General features: G+C 41.9%; 1 protein-coding gene and 1 long non-coding RNA gene across 3 annotated transcripts in view; one reads left to right on the top strand and one right to left on the bottom strand.

Annotated features, from left to right (window-relative positions):
- LOC140731689 (uncharacterized) overlaps nt 1-15,676 on the bottom strand; it is an 89,164-nt gene extending 73,488 nt beyond the window's left edge. For both annotated transcript variants that reach the window (XR_012099896.1, XR_012099897.1), the window contains exon 1: nt 15,541-15,676. This is a non-coding gene — a long non-coding RNA (uncharacterized lncRNA). The remainder of the gene's footprint in view (nt 1-15,540) is intronic.
- Nucleotides 15,325-22,630, top strand: part of tlcd1 (TLC domain containing 1) — a 54,476-nt gene continuing 47,170 nt past the window's right edge. The window contains exon 1 of the mRNA XM_073053371.1: nt 15,325-15,722. Coding sequence (XP_072909472.1) covers nt 15,346-15,722 — 377 coding nt within the window. The 5' untranslated portion in view covers nt 15,325-15,345. The remainder of the gene's footprint in view (nt 15,723-22,630) is intronic.

The raw sequence follows: 22,630 nt of genomic DNA, 5'->3' as shown, positions 1-22,630 counted from the left end.
ATTGAAAGGGAAATTATAAAAGTACATTTCAGCCAAATTAACTGCCACTTTGTCTGCTATCGCCTTGAAGTGTAAATGTGTATAGTCATTTTCAATAATCAAGTGGAAAGGTTATTTAAGCCACAGAAACAGTGCTTGGAAAGCAATCTTGTTTTGGAATGGGGCACACTGCATTACTTCAGCGCCCTGTTGATTGTCATGGCAACTGGGATCATTAAACAAGAAAGATGATAGCTGGAACATTGACTTTAAAAACGCACAACTTGGGGTTCTCTGGAAGTTCAACCCTGGAAGACTATGTACATCTGGATTAACAGAGAGAGTGGTCCTGGTGATGTTGCAGAGCACCCCTTTAAAGGCTTTCCCATCTCTCTGGACCAGCACACACTCTGAAGGCCCCTGAAATGGGTTTGTCTAATCAAATTTGCACTAAAGCTTTGGGAAACAGATTGCTTCAGATATGCCTTGCTGCTGAGGCTTTGTGCCAATGTACATAAAGGTCTTCCAAAGCCTTGGGCCTGTTCAGTTGGCTTGCCTTATTGAGCCTAGCAGTGTGAGACCCTCAACAGCCCACTAACATGCCTTTGCTGTTAATATTGCAGCCTCTGGTGGAGGTCCAGGACACAATACCACAGGTGTGGGGATTTGAAAAGCCACAGGAACCTCTGTGTTGGTATTAGATTGAATACTACCATCGAGGAGGTGGTACAGGAGCACAAAGGCGAATTGTTTTAGGAACAGCTTCTTCCCCTCCCCCATCAGATTTCTGAACAGACAATAAATCAACCCATGAACACTACCTCACTATTTTTGCTCTTTCTGCACTACTTATTTAATTTAATTTTATACACAGCATATTTCTTATTTCACCATCTCCATTAGGTGCACCACAATGCTGTGTGCTTAGCCCTCTGCTCATTTCACAGTTATGACTGTGAGGCTAGGCACAGGTCCAGTGCCATATTCAAGTTTGCTGACGGCACCACTACCACAGGATGAGTCAAAAGTGGTGACAAATCAGCATATGGAAGTGAGATTTAAACTCTGGCTGAGTGGTGCCATAACAACAACCTTTTGGAGGAGACCAGAGGTTCATGGACCACTCCTCATCCGGGGATCAGAGAGGGAGAGGGTCAGCAACTTTAGATTTCTCAGTGCGATTTTTTCAGGCCCAGTACATAAGTGCAATTATGAAGAAAGCAGGTGTACTGGTGTACCTAATAAAGTGGCCACTGAGTAGGCTGGCAGTACAAGATGACAGGCCAGGAATGGAACAGTGGCAGCAAATGCAAGCCTTTATGCCAGTGGCCGATGAGACGTGGCCTGCCACTGCCAAGTTCAATAGCACACAAGGTCCAAGGGTCTGCAAGCTGCCAAACCGGGGAAGGCGCATTCATTGTGCATCTGGTGTTCCGGAGTGTGCAAAGGAATTGAGGTGGGCACAGGTGTGGATGTAAAGCTGGGAGATCTGGGCCACAGAGGAGGAGATAACTTGGTGTCTGTATGGGAGAATCAGAACTAGCAATTTCCTCTGAAAAATCAGAGGTCAGGACAAGTGTCACGTCAGGAGGTCAGAGGGAGGAAGAAGCAAAGTTCAGTTCAAATCATTCAGGGTCAAAATGGATAACACTAAGCCATTATTGATGCTGCCCTCACATGCATCCCCTCCATTTTCCAGACAATTGCACTCACCCCTTCTTCCCACTGGCTTAACAGTGATCGAGTTCCTCTTACCCTTACCTCCCATCCCATCCTAAGCATCCAACATATCATCCTCTGCAACTTCCACCATCTCCTAAGGATCTTACCACTAAACATATCTTTACCTCTCCCTCTGCCTCTGCTTTTCACAGGGGTCGCTCACTCAGGGATTCCCTGTTCTAGTCATCCCGCCAACTAATCTCCCTCCTGGCACCTATCCCTGCAAGCGACCAAACTAATACACCTGTGCACGCACCTCCTCCCTCACCTCCATCAGGGCCCCAAACAGTCCTTCCAGATGAGGCAACACTTCAGCCTGCTGTGGCCATCTGTTGCGTCTGGTGCTCCCAATGTGGCCTCCTATAAATTGGTGAGGCTCAAGATAAGTTGGAGGTGCTTTGTCGAGCACATCCACTCCACCCACCAAAAGCAGAACTTCCCAGTGGGCAAATATTTTAATTCTGATTCCCATTCCCATTCCGACATGTCAGTCCATGGCCTCCTCTTCTGCCAAGAGGAGGCCACCCTCAGGGTGGAGGAGCAACACCTTATCTAGGCAACATCTAGGTTTCCTCCTACCTGATGGCATGAACATCAACTTCTCCTTCTAGGGAAAAAATAACCCCCTGCTTCTACTATTCCCCACTCTGGCCTTTTAACTCTTCTCATCTGCCTATCACTTTCCCTGGGTGCTCTCCTCCTTCCCTCTCTCCTACAGTCCACTCTCCACTCCTATCAGATTCCTTCCTCTCCAGCTTTTCATCTTTCCTACCCACCTATCACTTCTAGCTATCATCCTTTCCCTCCTTCCACCTTTTTATTTGTCATCTTCCCCCTTCCTCTCCAGTCCTGAAGAAGGGTCTCGGCCCGAAACATCAACTGTTTATTTCCGTAGATGTTGCTTGACCTGCTGAGTTCCTCCTAAATTTTGCATGTGTTGCTTTGGATATCCAGTGCCTGTAGAATTTCTTGTGTTTATAATTCTAGGGGACATTCATTCAAGGTGAGAGGGGTAAAGCTCAAAAGAGATATATGAGACAAATAATTTTTTTTAAAACACAGAGAATGGTCGGTGCCTGGAATCCACTGCCAAAGGTGGAAGTGGAGGGAAGTACAACAGAAGTGTGTACTTTAGATAGGCATGTGTAAGGAAAGGCAGAATAAGGACTAGGTGGAGGCAGAAGGAATTTGCTTAATTTAATTAGTTCAACATAACATTGTGGGCCGAAGGGCCTGTTCCTTTGCTGTACAGTTCTATGTTCAAGAAGAGTGGGGTCAGATCTGAGATAGAATCAAAAGATTGGATTGAATGATTGGGAAATGGAATTGGTTTATTACTATGATACAGCAAAAAGCTTGTCTTGCGTACTCTTCGTACCGATCAGATCATCACACAGTGCACTGAGGACAAGTAACAATGCAGAATAAAGTGTAACAGCTACAGGGAAAGTGTAGGTAGAGTTCTGGTTCGGTGTAAGTGTCAGATCAGCAGCTAGTACAGAGATCAGTGGAAGAGAGTCAGGAAATCAGGTGCGAAGCATGGAGTTATGGGTTGGGACAGCTGAGAGGTCAGATCCAGAAGTCAAAGATTAAGTGGAGGATATGAGTGGAGGTCCGCAAGGAGCTGTGAGGGTAAGGTAGGGTAGGGAGTCAAAGTTCAGTTTGGGTACAGTGGATAGTAGAGGTGTTGAGCCAAGGGTTTGGACAAAAGGTCATTATCAAGTTGGGCTAAATCTAGTTGGGTCCCACAGGGATTACAGCTGCAGCATCAACTGATCCCAAACTGTATTAATGATATGCATGAGTATTATACATCCAAGTCTACTGAATATACAACACTGGATTACAATATGGGTTGTGAAGAGGATACAGAGAGGCTTCAGGCTTTGACTGAGGCTTTGACGCGAGAGATTCTGGCAGTTTTGGCAGTTGGACTAGGCAATCAAGTCAATCAAGACTTGAATAGCTCAGACTCAGCAGAAAACAGCTGATTGGGCAATCGAGGTCAGATGACCAAGCAGTTTGAAAAACTCAAACAAATAAATAGAGGGTTACCTCAAGCGAAGCGGCCTGTGGAAAGTGGCCAGTGAGTCAGTGGGTGGGTGGCCGGGCGGCCAGCCAGCAAAGGAGTGGAGATTTGACGAGAAGAGGCTGAGGATGAGCTTCACTCCAAGTGAGGTAAGGCCGGGTAAGTTCCTTTCAAAGGAGAAAGTTTCAAAAGTTGAGGCAAGTATTGGGTAGGTCATGGCAGCTGAGATCCACCCCGTGGTTTGTTCATCCTGCAGCATGTGGGAAATCAGGGATACTTCCAGTGTCCCTGACAACTATGTGTGCAGGAAGTGTGTCCAACTGCAGCTTCTGGCAGACCGCATTGAGCGTCTGGAGCTGCGATTGGATTCATACTGGAGCATCTGCGATGCTGAGAAAGTTGTGAATAGCACGTTCAGTGAGTTGGCCACACCGCAGGTAAAGACTACACAGGTAGAAAGGGAAGGGGTGGCCACTGGACAGTGTAGCAATAGGCAGGTAGTGCAGGAGTCCACTGAGGTCATCTCCCTCCTAAACAGATACTGTTGGGGGAGCTGTCTCATCAGGGTAAGGCAGCAGCAGCCAAGTTCATTGCACCATGGGTGGCTCTGCGGCACAGGAGGGAAGGAAAAGGAGTGGGAGAGCTATAGTGATAGGGGATTCGATTGTAAGGGGAATAGATAGGCGTTTCTGCGGCTGCAAACGAGACTCCAGGATGGTATGTTGTCTCCCTGGTGCAAGGGTCAAGGATGTCTCTGAGCGGCTGCAGGACATTCTGGAATGAGAGGGTGAACAGCCAGTGGTCGTGGTGCACATAGGTACCAACGATATAGGTAAAAAACAGGATGAGGTCCTATAAGGTGAATTTAGGGAGTTAGGAGATAAACTAAAAAGTAGGACCGCAAAGGTAATAATCTCTGGATTACTACCAGTGCCATGTGCTAGTCAGAGTAGAAATAGGAGGATATTTCAGATGAATATGTGGCTTGAAAAATGGTGCAAGGGGGAGGGATTCAAATTTCTGGGGCATTGGAACCAGTTCTGGGGGAGGTGGGACCGGTATAAACAGGACGGTCTGCATCTGGGCTGGACTGGAACCAATGTCCTAGGGGGAGCGTTTGCTACTGCTGTTCAGGAGGCTTTAAACTAATGTGGTGGGGGATGGGAACAAGTGCAGAGAGACAGGGGTGTAAAATGAGGGTAGAAGCAAAAAGTAGTAAGGTGAAAAGTAAAAGTGGCAGGCAGGCAAGTCCAAGGCAAAAAGCAAAAAGAGCCACTTTTCAACATAATTATATAAGGGCTAAGAGTGTTGTAAAAACACGCCTGAAGGCTTTGTGTGTCAATGCGAGGAGCATTCGTAACAAGGTGGATGAATTGAATGTGCAGATAGTTATTAATGAATATGATATAGTTGGGATCACAGAGACATGGCTCCAGGGTGACCAAGGATGGGAGCTCAACATCCAGGGATATTCAATATTCAGGAGGGATAGACAGGAAAAAAAAGGAGTTGGGGTAACATTGCTGGTTAGAGAGGAGATTAACGCAATAGAAAGGAAGGACATTAGCCTGGAGGATGTGGAATCGATATGGGTAGAGCTGCATAACACTACGGGGCAGAAAATGCTGGTGGGAGTTGTGTACAGGCCACCTAACAGTAGTAGTGAGGTTGGGGATGGCATTAAACAGGAAATTAGAAATGCATGCAATAAAGGAACGTAGTAATAATGGGTGACTTCAATCTATATATAGATTGGGTGAACCAAATTGGTAAGGGTGCTGAGGAAGAGGATTTCTTGGAATGTATGCGGGATGGTTTTCTGAACCAACATGTCGAGGAACCAACTAGAGAGCAGGCCATTCTAGATTGGGTATTGAGCAATGAGGAAGGGTTAGTTAGCAATCTTGTCGTGCGAGGCCCCTTGGGTAAGAGTGACCATAATATGGTGGAATTCTTCATTAAGATGGAGAGTGACATAGTTAATTCAGAAACAAAGGTTCTGAACTTAAAGAAGGGTAACTTTGAAGGTATGAGACATGAATTAGCTAAGATAGACTGGCAAATGATACTTCAAGGGTTGACGGTGGATATGCAATGGCAAGCATTTAAAGATCGCAGGGGTGAACTACAACAATTGTTCATCCCAGTTTGGCAAAAGAATAAACCAGGGAAGGTAGTGCACCTGTGGCTGACAAGGGAAATTAGGGATAGTATCAAGTCCAAAGAAGAAACATATAAATTAGCAAAAAAAAGCGGCACACCTGAGGACTGGGAGAAATTCAGAGACCAGCAGAGGAGGACAAAGGGCTTAATTAGGAAAGGGAAAAAAGATTATGAGAGAAAGCTCGCAGGGAACATAAAAACTGACTGTAAAAGCTTTTATAGATGCGTGAAAAGAAAAAGATTGGCCAAGACAAATGTAGGTCCTTTACAGTCAGAAACAGGTGAATTGATCATCGGAAACAAAGACATGGCAGACCAATTGAATAACTACTTTGGTTCTGTCTTCACTAAGGAGGACATAAATAATCTTCCGGAAATAGTAAGGGACCGAGGGTCTAGTGAGATGGAGGAACTGAGGGAAATACATGTTAGTAGGGAAGTGGTGTTAGGTAAATTGAACTTTGGTTGCAAGAGCAGGAAAACAGATTATTATCTGAAAGGTGGCCGATTAGGAAAAGGGGAGATGCAACGAGACCTGGGTGTCATTGTACACCAGGCATTAAAAGTGGGCATGCAGGTACAGCAGGCGGTGAAAAAGGCAAATGGTATGTTGGCATTCATAGCAAAAGGATTTGAGTACAGGAACAGGGAGGTTCTACTGCAGTTGTACAAGGCCTTGGTGAGACCGCACCTAGAATATTGTGTGCAGTTTTGGTCCCCTAATCTGAGGAAAGACATTCTTGCCATAGAGGGAGTACAGAGAAGGTTCACCAGATTGATTCCTAGGATGGCAGGACTTTCATATGAAGAAAGACTGGATCGACTAGGCTTATACTCACTGAAATTTAGAAGATTGAGGGGGGATCTTATTGAAGCGTATAACATTCTAAAGGGATTGGACAGGCTAGATGCAGGAAGATTGTTTCCGATGTTGGGGAAGTCCAGAACGAGGGGTCACAGTTTAAGGATAAAGGGGAAGCCTTTTAGTAACGAGATGAGGAAAAACTTCTTCACACAGAGTGGTGAATCTGTGGAATTCTCTGCCACAGGAAACAGTTGAGGCCGGTTCATTGGCTATATTTAAGAGGAAGTTAGATATGGCCCTTGTGGCTAAAGGGATCAGGGGGTATGGAGAGAAAGCAGGTACAGGGTTCTGAGTTGGATGATCAGCCATGATCATACTGAATGGTGGTGCAGGCTCGAAGGGCTGAATGGCCTACTCCTGCACTTATTTTCTATGTTTCTATGTTTCAGAGGATTACATACAAGCAAAGTGAGGATATTGCAGATAGAATGGAACATGGAAAAATGGTAAGTCACTTTTGTTAGATAAAATAGAAAAGAGGGTGTTTTTTCAAACAGTGAAAGATGTTCCAAACATGGAAATCCTTTTGAATTATTGAAAGTTAATACATCAATACAGCAAGCAGTTGGGAACTTAAAAAGATATGACAACCTTTATTATAGGAGGATTTGATTACAAGAGTATGACTTTCTGGAATTATAAAGGGCCCTGGTGAGATTCCACTTTGAACATTGCATGCAGGTCAGATCTCCTTACTGAAGGAAAGTAATGCTTGTAACACAGGTTGTGCCACAAAGATTCACCTGATTGATTCCTGAGTTTAATGAGCAAACTGGCTAGTTTAATGAGCAAAGATTAAACAAACCTGACCCATCCTCTCCTGAGTTGGATGTAAAAGAAGTGATCTCATTCGCACCTACATAATTATTTCAAAATAAGAGGTCAGTCATTCATGTGGGAAGTGGAGGCAGTTCTGATGCAGATTTTCGACTCGAAAAGCCAACATGTTCCTTTCTCCCCACAGACTCTGCTCACCCAGTGACTTCCTCCAGCAGAGTTTTGTTGCGAGAGATAGGAATAATTTTTTTTTCCACCCAGATGGCAGTGAATCTTTAGAATTCTCCACCCAAGAGGGCTGTAGAAATCCAGTAACTGAGCAAAAGGAAAAGAGTATTAATAGGTTGTGGATTTTAGGGTAATCAAGGGATATAAAGTAACTGGAGGAAGGTGATACTGAGTAGTCATGTTCTTACTAGCATGGAGACATAGAAGGGTAGAGCACAGGAAGCTTATGATGTCTGTGCTATGATGCCAAATTAAATTAAACTTGTTTATCTTTTTTTTTCTTTTTCAATCTTTTTATTAATATCAACATGATAAGATTAGTACATAGATAATGGGATTACAAACTTACAAAATTAAAATGAACATAAAAGGATAAACAAGCAATAAGTACATTATAGTTAAGTCTTCCCAAATCATGAATGATACAAATATATAAACAAAACAAAAAAAAACTAAGTAATTCATGTTGGGGAAAAAAACAGAAAAGAGAAAAAGAAAAAAAAATTAATACCCTAAGAAAAACTAAACTAACAAACTAACCACTAACTATTAAGAAAAAAAAGAAGAAAAAAATTTTTAAAAATAAACGGGCTGTTTACAGTATCTATAAAAAAAATACAAAATCATCAGTGTCCCCAACTCTGATCCTCTCAACATATATATAATCAAAACCAGAAAAACAAATAGGATTGGAACAGGGTCAAATTACATCATGTGAAAATATTGAATAAATGGCCTCCAAACCTTTTCAAATTTAATAGAAGGGTCATATACGACACTTCTAATTTTCTCCAAATTTAGACATAACATAGTTTGAGAAAACCAATGAAATACGGTAGGGGGATTAATTTCTTTCCAATTCAACAAAATAGATCTTCTAGCCATTAATGTAAGAAATGCAATCATCCGACAAGCAGAAGAAGATAAATAGATTGACCCCATCATTGATAAACCAAAACTTGTTTATCTAAACATGATCCATATTCTTCCGTTCCCTGTGTATTGATTGGCAAAACAGACATTGGTTCCAAATGGCCTTCACATATTGGTTTATTAATGTCACATGTAGAAAAGCTTATCTTGCGTACTGTTTATAAAGATCAATTCAATTCATTACAAACTTAAAAGACATAAAAGGAGTGAAGTATATGGTTTCATGATCTATCCAGAAGATGTCAACCGAAGGACACCTTGACCATCATGACATCAAATAAGCCAAAGATTTTCCACAGTAAGCTAAAGGAGGGAGTGTTTTCAGAGTGGCCATAAGCTTATCTGATTATCATTGATACATTTCAACAATGAGCCAAGGGGAAGCTCAGGATGATCTTACTAAACTAGTAAAGCTAGTCCATGCAACACTATAACAACACACACAAAATGCTGGTGGAACATAGCAGGCCAGGCAGCATCTATAGGGAGAAGCGCTGTCGACGTTTCGGGCCGAGACCCTTCGTCAGGACTAATCGAAAAGTTGAAGGACCGAAGGAATTATAGATGGGGAGTAACGAGAGAGGGTTCCACTGAACTCCTGTCGAAGAGAAGATTTAAACTTCTTCAGTGTAGACATCACTGGCAGAGGCTTCGCAGTAGTGATTTTAAAGAGCAAACACGAGGAAATCTCATGCAACACTATGATCACTCTGAACTAATTTGACTTTTTTTTTGTTCTAATTGTAAAAATGTAATCTTGTAAAAATTCTGTATAGTTTATTTAAATTGCCTACAAATTTAATAAACATGAACACACTGGTGATGCAAGCAGACAGAAAGGTCTCCATGGTACATCTGTAGAAATTTGGTATGGTGTCAAAGACTTGAGCAAATTTCTGCAGAAGTTCCATGGGGAACATTCTGACTGGTTGCATCGCTGTCTGGTATGGAGACATCAATGCACAGAATTTGAAAAAGTTAGGAAAGGGACATAAACTCAGCCAGTTCAATTACAGGCACTAGCCTCCCCACCATCAAAGCACCAAAAGGCAAACCTTCATCATTAAGGATCCTTAGTACCCAGGATAAGCCCTTTTCTCATTACTACCATCAGGGAGGAAACATGGGAGCCTAAAGACACACACTCAACGTTGTAGGAACAGCTTCTTCCCTCCACCATCAAACTTCTGAATGGTCCATGAACACTACTTTACTATTTTGCACTACCTATTTATTATTATTAATTTCTTATTGTAACTTACGGTAACTTTTTTTACACACTGCTGCCACAAATCAACAAATTTCATTGTATGTGTCAGTAACGAACAACTTGATTCTGATTATAAATTGAATGTGTTTTTCTTGTGTGCTGCTTATCTGATGCTTTCTGCCTGTGAGAGTGTTGTGCAAGTTTTTCATTGTGCCTGCAACACACACGTGCATTTGGTAATAAACTCAACCTACTTTGAGCTGGAGTCTATGGTAGAGAAAAGCACATCAGCCATCGTGAGATATGAAGCACAGGAAGTGAACCAATAGTAAAGAGTAGTAACAGACAAGGGAGTAAATACTAAACCTGAGACAATGGGCAAGAGAGCTAACGTATCTGTCGTATGACAGCAGTACAGCATTTAGTCCTCTCATTAACTATGGTCTTGATCCTCCCACCCACCCCCGTGCTTTGTGGCAGCTGCTGGAGAAGGTACTCTGAAGCCAGAAGCAGATTAACATAAATCAATTCCCAATCAAGCCATTTCCCTTACAATTATTGTGTTACTCCCTGAAAGAAAAGCACAGAAAAGGAATGCAAAAGGTATCAATGATATGAATCTGTGGGTGGCATGGCAGCACAGTGCTTTACAGTACCAGCAACCTAGGTTCAATTCCCACATTGTCTACAAGGAGTTTGAACATTCTCCCTGTGACCGCGGGGGTTTCCTCCCACTGACCAAAGACGTACTGGCTGGTAGGTTAGTTGGTCATTGTAAATTCTACCATGATTAGCTAGGGTTAAGTCGGGGGTTACTGGGTGGCGCTGGCTTGAAGGGCCAGGAGGGCCTATTCTGTACTGTATGCTAATAAATAAATAAAGGAGCCTTAATGGAGACAAGAGTTAAAGCAGTTGACATATACCATGTGGTCCAGTACAGTGACAGAGGAACCAAAAGAGCTTGGGACAGGCATACCAGGGAAATGAATGGGCCTTGTTGGATCCTAAAGCTTTTGTGACCCAAAGGTTCTTCGGAAGTCAAGAATGAGGCTTAAGTAGTTGCAGACATACACTTTATTAAATATTACAAGAACAAAGAAGGACAAAGAGACAGCTGAAAGAAAAAGGAAAAAGCATTTATGGTCATCGTCTCATACTCATACTACAGATAACAAAAATCCCAGTGATAACAATTAACCTATAAAATAGCCAGTTTCAAGTGGTATGACACCTGCTAGTGAAAATTAATAAGGTTCTAGAGAAATACAAAAGCAACTGTACCATACTGAAAAATTCACTGAACAATTACATATATAAAGGTGTTTACTGCATATAAAATACAGCCAATCATAGGAAAGTTAAACTACAAGAAAAACATAAGAAGAAAAATACTCCACCCTAATCTAACAAGCTTCAACTTGTAACTTGAATTTGTGGACTGCGTTCACCTTCACCACCCACCATTAGGAACAGGAAGTACGAGAGTTTGGGAGGCTGTGAGGGAAAGCTAGGGATGGACTTGTGTCAGCTCAGTGATGATATCTACCACCTTCCAACCAGAGTACTGCATTGCCACCACTAGCTAGCCAATGCTGGGGAGTGCCAGCACTAAGCTCTGCTAAAAATATCATCAACGAAAGGTCAGAACAGGCAAGTACATGATGAATTATATTACACCTGATGACATCCAAGTGGCTAACTTGAACAGAGTCCAGGAACATTAGCTATGGTTTATCATTCTACAGTTACTTACCATGATAACATTAACAAATATCAAGACTAACAGCTGAACTTATAAAGCCACCTGCAGTGTAACATGCAAGGCTGAACTGCACTGAAAGTTAACACTAAGATAAATCTTGGATAAATATCAGATGCAATTATCTACAAAGGAGTACAGAAATAAACTGAATTATCAATAAATTTGTCACCATAGTTAATGAAGGTCTCGGCCTTATTCAGATGCAATAGGAACCTTTCTATTTTATATTATCCCAGGTTTTAATGTTTTCCTTTGAGGTCATTACTTCATGTTGCATAAGTTTCCATCCCACATTTTGACAAACATCTTATCCTCATGGTTTAGAACTGATTCCTTATCCTCTTTGTCAATGTATCTGCATTTTAGCTAATGTGTATCACATCCACACAAGAGTTTATTTCAGAATATATATAATTGTCATTTTTTTTGAAGAAAGGTACTGAGGATTATAGAATTGAGTCAATGAGGGATATATTGCCTTCCAAGTACTTTTTAACTGAGCCATTCAGAATAAATGAAAACCATAAAATTGCAGATGCCAGAAATCTGAAATAAAAACAGAAAATTTTGGAAATTCTCATTAAGTCAGACAGCCTCTGTGGAAATGGAATAAGTCTCAAGGTTTCTGAAGCAGTCTTCACTTAGAAAACATTAATTCTATTATATGGCAACACTTGCGGGCTATCCATAGCACATCCATGAGTGTGATGAATCTTTAGTGCAAACAACACATTTCACTGTATGTTTCAATACACTTGTGATAAATAAATCTGAATCTTTCCATAGTTGCTACCTGACCAATCAGAATAAACATCACTAAAGGTATAAACACTGAGCAATTGGGTGGTTTTTGCAGATTTTACCTCAGAGTTCACCCAGCACTAGTTAGCATGAATTATTATTGATTCCTCTGCCGTGGCCTCATGAACAGTGCACTGTGAATTGCACAGCTTTGCCTGTATGCCAGCAGAAAATTAATTCTCATCTAACGCAGGCAATGTGCTAAGAAGCAATTAACCCACCACGAAAACTAAAATGCTGAACAGTAAAAATGTCACTGCCTGATGGCACATAACATTTATTACAATTAGAAAAAATACAGAAGCTTTCATTTCTGAAGTTGATTTGTTTTTTTTCTGCCAGTTATTTGTAGCATTGCTCTGGATTTCCAACATTTCTTTGTTATTTTGTTTTTAACACATATTAAGTCATGTAGATATCAGTTCCATGTGTCAAATATCATTGGCTATACTTTATATGTGAGTCTTTATAATAAGTTCTGGCAGCTAACTGAGTGAAGACTAGGAAAAAAACAGCAAGGATGTTCATTATGGACTATGTCACAAAAGCCAAAGTCAATTTGCTATTAACATACAAACAGTATGCATTTATTTCACTGAGGTTGGGTGGGACTGCAACTAGAGGTCATGGGTTAAGGATGAAAGGTGAAAAGTTTAAAGGGATCACGAGGGGAAATCTTCTTCACTCAGACTGTCATGAGAATGTGGAATGAGTGCCAGTGCAAGTGGCACATGTGAGCTCTATTTGAACGTTTAAGAGAAGTTTGGACAGGTGCATGGATGGTAGGGATATGGAGGGCTATGGCCCCAGTGCAGGTCGATGGGAGTGGGCAATTTAAATGGTTTGGTATGGACTAGATGGGCCAAAGAACTGTTTCTGTGCTGTATTCTTCTATGTTTCTGCATCTATGATTCTGATACTACATTGAAATTTATTTTTTTATGGGAGTTCACAGTAGAGCAAAGTAATACAATAAAATCAGTGAAAAACAACTGACAAACAACCAATATGCAAAAAAAGATAAACTGTGCAAATACAAAATAAAATAAATAAATTAATTAAACTGAGAACATGAGTTGTAGAGTGAAATTGATAAGTTTTGAAAGTGAGTCTATAGGCTGTGGAATCTGTTCAGAGTTGAGGTCTGAAGTTATCCACACTGGTTCAGGAGCCTGAGGGTTGACAGGTAATAACTGCTGCTGAACCTGCTGGTCTGAGACCTAAGCCTCTTGTACTTCCTTCCTGATGGCAGCAGTGAGAAGAGAGCATGGCCTGGATCGCTGGGAGTACAAAGAGGATTCTAGGTTTATCCAAAGTCCAAATGTGTGTATCTCAAAATCAAAGGGGAGGGGTGTCACTGTAAACATATTGCCTAATATATTGGATAATTATAGCAAATCTGTCCAGGTACCTTGTGTTCTCTTAACCAGGGATCAAAACTGCAGCTCTCCTGATCTTTGAGGTTTGGAACTCACCTGCCCTGGCAAGGAAGATAAAAGGGGATAATTGAGTTGTGGGTAGTGGCAACAGACAAGGTGACTATTCAGGTTACAGAGAAGGCATTGTATGTACTGAGCTTGGGCACACCCAAGATTAAAATTTGTTTTTGAAATGTATGTACCATAAAGCACCAGTTCCCCAGTACACAGAAGAGATCTTCAATGGGCAAACAGGAGGAAATCTGCAGATGCTGGAAATCCAAGCAACACACACAAAACGCTGGAGACACTCAGCAGGCCCAGGCAGCATCTATATAAAAGAGTGAACAGTCGGACGTTTAGGCCAAGACCCGACATGATGAAGAATCTCAGCCCAAAACGTCGACTGTTTACTCTTTTCCATAGATGCTTCCTGGCCTGTTGAGTTCCTCCAGCAGTTCAATCTCAGGGCGCATAACACTCGGAATAAGTATCCCAGTATCTGACCCCCACAGGACATTCCCAAGACACAGCACTTCCAAGGAAACTCTCAATGCAATGCATTCCCGGCTTAATAGCCGTATTTTAAGGACCATTGAGAAGTAGTTCAAGGAAAGAATTCCCGCTTTAGGTTCCTGTGATTTACAAGCTGGAAGCAGAGTTTTAGAATAGCCCGGCTGCAGAGCCTTAAATAACCCTGGCAGCCGTCTATCACCGAGCCCCCAAACATGAAGTTTCCACGGGGTCATTCCTTTTTGCACAGATACCGCCCAACCCGCTGAAGTTCCAGCAATCCACTTCAAGCTCTGATTTTCAGAAGCCATTTCCTTTCAATGCTTTGTCCTCAAGCTGCGCGCGTTAGAAAGTCAACTGTCCGTATCCTTGAGTCTCCTCCATTGTCAATGCAAATACAGACGAGTTTCGAAGAACGATCTCTCTGGGGCAACAGCCTGCTGTTGGAACTCTGCTGGTCGATGGTGGGGGGAGGAGGGAACGCTCGATATTTCGGATCAAAACCATGCATCAGGACTTTCTGACCTGAAAAGTTAACAGTTCTTCCTCCCACCACCCACAGATGCTGCTCAACACGCTTGAGTTCCTCTGGCATTTGGTGCTGCAGATCCAGATCTCTTGGTGTCTCCAAACTTTATCTCCGTCCTTTTGTGTGTGTGTGTGTTTGTGTGTGTGTGTGTGTGGGGTGGGGTGGGGGGGGGGTCCGCGTCGGCACTGAACCCTCAAACTAGAGAGACGTGCCAACTCTGTGGCATTTATGGAGCGGGATTTAAAGCACCAGGCTGGAGCAAGATAAAAGGACCACTATGCAGCGACCCTATCGGTGAGAAGTTTACTTCCAACGGAGATCCCCCGCCTATCTTGGCTCCGGTGGCTGGATCCGCGACGCCGTACTCTCCGCTTTAGCCCCGGCTAATTGAAAGCGAATGCAACTCGCAGCAGCGAATGCCATTGGTGGGTTGGTCCTCTCTCCCTCCCTCTTCCCCCACAACCCGAGCAACAGGGGAGCCGGGAGAGTGCGCTCAGCCTTGCTACATGGAGAGAGGCGTTTCCAGCGCCGCCGCTCTCAGCGAATTCAACACCAAGCCTGCCCGTCTCTCTTCCCCACAGAGCAGCCCGACCATGATCGCCCAGACTCACCCCGTGCTGTCAATCCTCTTCTTCGCCCTGACTTTCAAGACACTGCGAGTCTTCCTGCGGGCGCGGACCTTCTCCCTCCCGCCGCAACAAGTCAAGGAGAACAAGACCAGGTCCTGGAGGTGGACCAATCTCAACGTCTCCCTTGTTCACTCGGCGATCACGGGACCGTGGGCTTTGTTATGGTAAGTTTCTAAAAATGGTCTTAGCCACTCGCGGGGTTGTCCGTCTGTTTACAGGCACAAGGCTGCTCACACTATTCCCCTGCACGGACTGGGACTTGTTTCCGACCACCCCTCCTCCTCCTCCCCCCTCCCCGGTCCTCAACACAACTTGGTTTTCGACTCGGGGCTTTTGCATGGGTGATCTCTTATTGTCAACTGCACGCTGTTGTGGAGGATGTCTTGTGATACAACTCTGCTCTCCACAATCCAAACCACCCTCGACAGTTTAACCAGGTTTAGAAATTAATTTATGTCTTTTTTTAACAGTTTGAAAATAAAACAGGAAAAAAATTCTCCTGACACTTTCATTAACACCACTCCACTGCCAGGTTTGAAATGGCAAACATTGCCTTACAGTTGAGTAATGATTGGCTGAAAGGTGCGTTCATTGGAGTTACCTTGGTGACACCAAAATGCTGCTTTTTTAAACTAGGTTCAATGCAGTGTAGGCCATGGCCACTGCTCTGCTGTGTGGGATGTGCCCCTACCCCGTGGTGTAGGCTATGCCCTCCATCCCAGAATTATCTTCCCGCTTTCATTGGAAAGAAGATGCAAAAGCACATGCCACCAGGCTCAAGGGCAGCTTCTGCCCCACTGCTGTAAGACTATTAATTGGTTCCCTAGTACAATAAGATGAACTCTTGATCTCATGGTCCAACTCATTATAATCTTGCACCTTACTGCTTACCTGCACTGGACTTGCTCTGTAGCTGTTGCACTTGATTCTGCATTGTTATTGTTTTACCATGTTCTGCTTCTATGCACTGTGGGATGAATTGATCTGTATGAACCATATGCAAGAAAAGGTTTTCACTGTATCTTGCTACATGTGACCATAATAAACCAATTCCAATTCCCATGCTTCAGCCTAAAGCTCTGCATCTGTAATGTTCTGCAAAAGATCCACAATCTGTAACCTTTTTATCATTGCCATCTATTTAGGAGATCACATTTTATGACATAGACAGGCAAATCTAAAATGGTGAGTTGCTACCCTGGATAGTATGCATGCTAAATGGCATACAATGGTGCTAATCGATCTTACAATCACTGGATTATATCAAAGCTCTTCTGTCTTACCATATTTTATCTGAAATAAATAGCCAATCAGAGGGTGAGGCTAAACATGTCTCCATCCTCAGTGTTGGTAGGGCTCAGCACATGAGTGCCTTAAACCATGTCCAGCTAGAAACATCAGATCCATCTGGTGAACCCCACCATCAGAACAGCCATTCTCCAGCCAATTCAATTCACTCCATATGACATTCAAGATTCAAGGTAGTTTATTGTCATTCTTCAGTACACAAGTCTAAAGAAGAATGAAATAATTGATACTGTTGATCCGATACAGCATAAAAGAACACAATAAATATAAAAGCAATCCTATTAAACATAATGTACAAGTAACTGTTTAACTATGGTCATATATACATAAGATTAGCTTATACATAGACAGTATGTATGTAAAGTTCATAGAGTATATAGTGATGGGGTGGGTCAATGGGTGGAAGTTTTGATCAACCTGATGACTTGGGGGTAATGACTGTTTTTGAGTCTAGTCCTGTAGTTTCTTCCTTGATGGGAGTGGTAGTCTACTCCCAATACACAAAGTGATGGAAACTGTCATTGACAGTGTTTTCGAGGGGCTCTTAGCAATAAGATGTTCACTGTGTCTACCATATTCAAAATTCACTGCTATTACTCAGCCAGGCTACCCTGACGATACCCTCACAAATGCACAATGCCTACTAGAATAACTAGAGGCTCTGTGACAACGGTACTGTTAGAGCACCTTCACCAGAAGGACTATAATGGTTCTCAGTGAGTTCAGGATGGATAATAAAGACTGGCCATCCAATGAAAGTGAATAATTTTTTTAAAAAAGAACTATTATATGCTAACATTTAGTTTCTGTGTTGTACCAGGAACATTGATTCCATTGTGTACACAGTAACAAAAGAGACTCTGCAGATGCTGAAATCCAGAGCAACATGTACAAGATACTGGAGGAACTCAGCAGGTCAGGCAGCATCTATGGAATTCTGATAAAGGGTCTCGGCCAAAATCGTCGACTGTTTATTCTTATCCATGGATGCTCACTCGAGTTTCTCCAGCATTTTATGCATGTTGTTCCATATACAGTAATGTAGGTCCCCAGAATTAATATTTATTAAAATCAAAATGATGTATTGAAGCATTTAAGAATGTTCAAGTTATTTAAATAAAAGACTTATTAAACCATGTTAAAAATTGAAACATTCAACCTAGAGATAAAGCTAACTGTGAAAACATCGGCAATTACCCCTCCTTGCATTTCTTTCTCACAAACCAACAATTGCCAGTGAAATCACTGGGATTGTCTAATCCCTTGGTGGCAGGTTAGACCAGGTGCCAGAGAGGAAGGCTGATTCCCTTGTGAAAATGCAGGGGAATCTCAGCAAGATCAGTTTCCACAACTGGATGACACAGCAGTGGAGTGGATTGAAATTAGCCTCCAACTAATGTTAAGTTCAGGATCTGTGTGCTTCACTACTTACCTAGAGAAGTCCCACATATTCAGGCCAATGTAAACTTTTGTGCTTAAACTTCCACACCTCTTAGGAAAAAGGATCTGAATCTGTCATCTTTTTATCTACCACTTTTGCACAGAAGAACAGGTTTTTTAACTGAGCACCTTGTACATTCAGTGGCCAATTTATTAGGTACACCTGTACACCTGCTCATTAATGCAAATATTTAATCAGCCAAACGTATGGCAGGAATTCAGTGTGTGAAAGCATGCAGACGTGGTCAAGAGGTTCATTTGTTGTTCAGACCAAGCATCAGAATGGGGTTGAAACCTGATCTCAGTGACTTTGACAGTGGAATGATTGTTGTTCCCAAACAGGTTGGTTTGAGTATCTCAGAAACTGCTGATCCCTGGGATTTTCACACACAACAATCTGTAGAGTTTACAGGAAATGATGTGAAAAACAAAAAACATCCAGTGAGCAGCAGTTCTGTGGGTGAAAAAGCCTTGTTAATGAGAGCGATCAGAAGAGAACTGACATAAAGGTTCATACTGACAGGAAGGCGACAGTAACTCAAATAACCACTCATTACAACAGTAGTGTGCAGACGAGCATCTCCGAGTGCATAACAAGTTGAACCTTGAAATGGATGGGCTACTGAGTACATATCATTCTGAATGAACAGTGAACACACAGTTCTTTCAACTGAAAGATTAGCCCTGTTTCTCCTTCTGCAGATGCTGCCTGGCCTGCTGAATGTTTCCAATGTTTTTGTTTTTATTTCAGATTTTCAGCATTTGCATTTTTATTTTAAAGTTTGGTTCGAATAAAATTGCTGGAAGTTCTGAGTTAGTAAATTATATATCAAGCCCCACTCGGAATACCAAGAACATTAGTGTATTTTCAGATTACAAAGCCCACTCTGGGAACCTGAGTGCAATAATCCAAGCACTTCAGCACAGTTCTGAAGGAGTGCTGCACTGTCAATGGTGCCACATTTCAAATGGACATAAAACCAAAGTCCACCTGTTCTCATGGGTGGACATAGAAGATTATGTAGAACTATTTTGAACATGTTCTTGCCAATGCTTATCCCTATTGAACATAATTGAAGTAGGTTATCTGGTCATTATCACAAGGTTCATGGGAGCTTACTACTTTTTCTACCTTACGTCAGTGAAAGCTAATAGTCAGTAAAAATATTTTAGGATCACAAGCACAAGAAGATCTGCAGATGCTGGAAATCCAAAGGAACATACACAAAATGCTGGAGGCATGCAGCAGACCAGGCAACATCCATGGAAAAGAGTAAACAGTCGATGATTTCAGCTGAGACCCTTCTTCAGGTGTAGCTGCAAATATTTTAGGATGTCCAGAAAGATGCTACATAAACAAACATCTGTCTATCTTTTACTTCCCTTATTACCAGGTAATCATTGCTCCTTGGGGTGAAATTTTGAATGATTTGCTAAACACTTTTAATGCAATGGGGATCTTACTGACAGTACAAACATGAATATCATTCTCACCTGCACTTGAGAACATGATGGCTTGAACCACTGCAGTTCTTCAGGTGAGGGTATCACCACAACACTGTTAGGGAGGGTGGGTGGGGACTTTGCATCAAAGAACGAGCACCAATCTATTTCCATGATAGGGTGGTGTGTGACTTAAGGAGAAGCTTAGATTGGTAGGATTCCCATGCACTTGCTTTCTGAGGATGGAGGCAAAAGGTTTTGGTGTTGCTGCTGGATCAGACGTGGTGAGTAATTATGGTGTATTTGGCAGATGGTACAGATTACAGCCACTATGTGCTAATGATGGAAGAAGTTTAAGGTGATAGCTCTGTCAAGGGGACTGCTTTGCCCTGGAATCTTTTAGCATTTTGAGTGTTGTAACTGATCAGTAATGGTCTCTGTGATGTTGACAGTGGTGACAGTAACACCATGAATGCTGAGGATAGATGCCTGAACTTTCACTTGTTGCGTGTTATGCGTTACTTGACACGTAACATATGTCATAAATGTGGCAAAAAGAAAGTGGGAACGGCCATCAAAGTTCCAAAACTATTTTTCAAACTTCAGTTTATCAAAGAACATATATATCACAATGTACTACCTTGAGATTCATTTTCTTTCAGACATTTACAAGAAAATAAAGTAATACTAAGAATTATGAAACACTAGACATAAAAGCTGACCAACATCCAATGTGTAAAACAAGACAAATTATGCAAAATAATTTAAAAAAATAAATAAATCATACTGAGAACATGAGTTGTAGAGTTATTGAAGGTAAGTTTATACGCTGTGGAGTCAGTTTTCTGTTGAGGGAAGTAAAATTATCCATGCTGCTTCAAAGAAGAGTAGAGGAATTCTTCCTTGGTTGTCTTGCTATTTAGCTTTTAGTTGTTACATAGGATGTGCATACTAGCTAGTGTGTATTGCTACAGCAACTATGTTATTAGCAGTGAAACACTGAATTATCCTGAGGTACAAAAGGCATGGCATAATTGCAAGTCCATTGTTTAAATGAACATGTGAAGAGTTGAGAAGGCATGTTACTATGGGAGCAACATACCTAGTAATTACAGCTGGAAAGACCAGAAGCATCAGTTTTAGTAAAGCTGGGAGTTGCAGAATACATAACAATGAAAATATACACTGGATTTGCTGTAGCATTTTTCATTTCAAGATTTGACTTGTTATGCATTCAAAGATGCTCTTCTGCACTCTGCTATTGTGCCAGCCAGTGGTGTTGTGGCATCAGCCCCAGACTTGGAGGCGAAAGGTCCCGGGTACGAATCTGGCCAGGACCTTGCCAGCTTTCCATCGTGCTAGGTTCAGTGTTGAGCTAGTAACTTGGCCTCATTTAAAGACAAATGCTATAGAAACGGCAAAAAATTCCACTCAATGTGATACAAAGGTACAAACAGGAACAACAACAACAACAACAGCACTATTGTGATGTGTGTTTATTTGAGTTATTGTCTTCCTGTGAGCTTAAACCAGTCCAGCCATTCTCCTCAGACCTCCGCCATTAAAAAGGTATTTTTGGCCCCAGAACTGCCACTCACTGGATCTTCTTTTGTGGGGTTTTTTGCACCATTCTCTGCAAACTAGAGACTGTTATGTGTGAAAATCCCCAGAAGTCAGTAATTTCCACGATACTCAAACCACCCCATCTGTCACCAACAATCATTCCATGGTCAAAGTTACATAGATCGAGAGGTTCTTTTGCTTTTTGTATCACAAACTCAAAGGACACTAAGATGGGACAAAGAAATACTCCATGGAAATATCTGCTGTCCCAAAAATGTTGTCTGCTCTTTCTCACATTATGGTTCTCTAGGTTACATCTAGTAACTTTTTGTAAAGTGTTCATGGTACAGGTGTAATATCTATGTAAAACTGATGGTCTCTAAGTGGAGACACCTTCCCCATGTGTTCTCTTTTTTTATTTGCCCCTTTTTCACCTCTATGGAAAAACTCCAGCCTGTTCAATCTCTCCAAGTGGTAGAATTTAACTTATGACATTATTTTTCTGTATCTTTCCAATCTCCCTATATCTTTTATTATAAAATGGAAGGCAGATTTCTTCACAGTGCTCCATGCATGATCTGACCAAGTTTCCTAAACCAGTTTAAGGTAAATTCTAAACACAAGGGATTCTGGAAATATTGGAAGTCTCAAGCAATAAGCACAAAATACTGGAGGAACTCAGCATGTCCGGCAGCATCTATGAAAGGGAATAAACAATCAATGTTTCAGGCCAAAATACATCAGGATGTATTTTGATAAAGGGTTTCAGCCCAAAACTTTGACTGTTCATTCCCCATTTTGTGTGCGTAATGTAAATTCTCTTATTTTTCAATTCTGTCACTCAAGAGATAACTCTCATTCTTAGATCTGCTGATTTTATAGCCACAGAAACCTGATACGTATTTGAGAATTGCAAGCACTTTCGCTTGCCCATAATTTCCCCAAGGAAATGTGCTCCTCAGCAGTTGGTACAATGGTTTTGCATCTGAGATGTTATCAATACTAATATCCCTGAAGGCTAATCAGGTTCAATAAATTGTGGAATGACTAGAAAATACGAGCATGAACACGCTCAGATTACCACACAAACCCAACTGGTTCAGTAACATTCAGTCACTCCCGTATGCTTTGTCTTACATGTAAATCCTTGACTATGATGGATTGCTGATGAGGACAACAAACAATTCCAGTTCCATAGCAAACATCTTGCCACCCATTATACATTCTAAGTACAAATAATAAGAAAATAGGAAAATGTTTTCCAAACGAAATCCTTGGTCCAGTGAAAGGAGTCTGTAGCCAGTTTTGGAGCTCCAGA

This window comes from Hemitrygon akajei, chromosome 8 (assembly GCF_048418815.1).
Source record: "Hemitrygon akajei chromosome 8, sHemAka1.3, whole genome shotgun sequence".
NCBI classification, from domain to species: domain Eukaryota; kingdom Metazoa; phylum Chordata; class Chondrichthyes; order Myliobatiformes; family Dasyatidae; genus Hemitrygon; species Hemitrygon akajei.
This window is presented reverse-complemented; position numbering and strand designations above follow the sequence as displayed.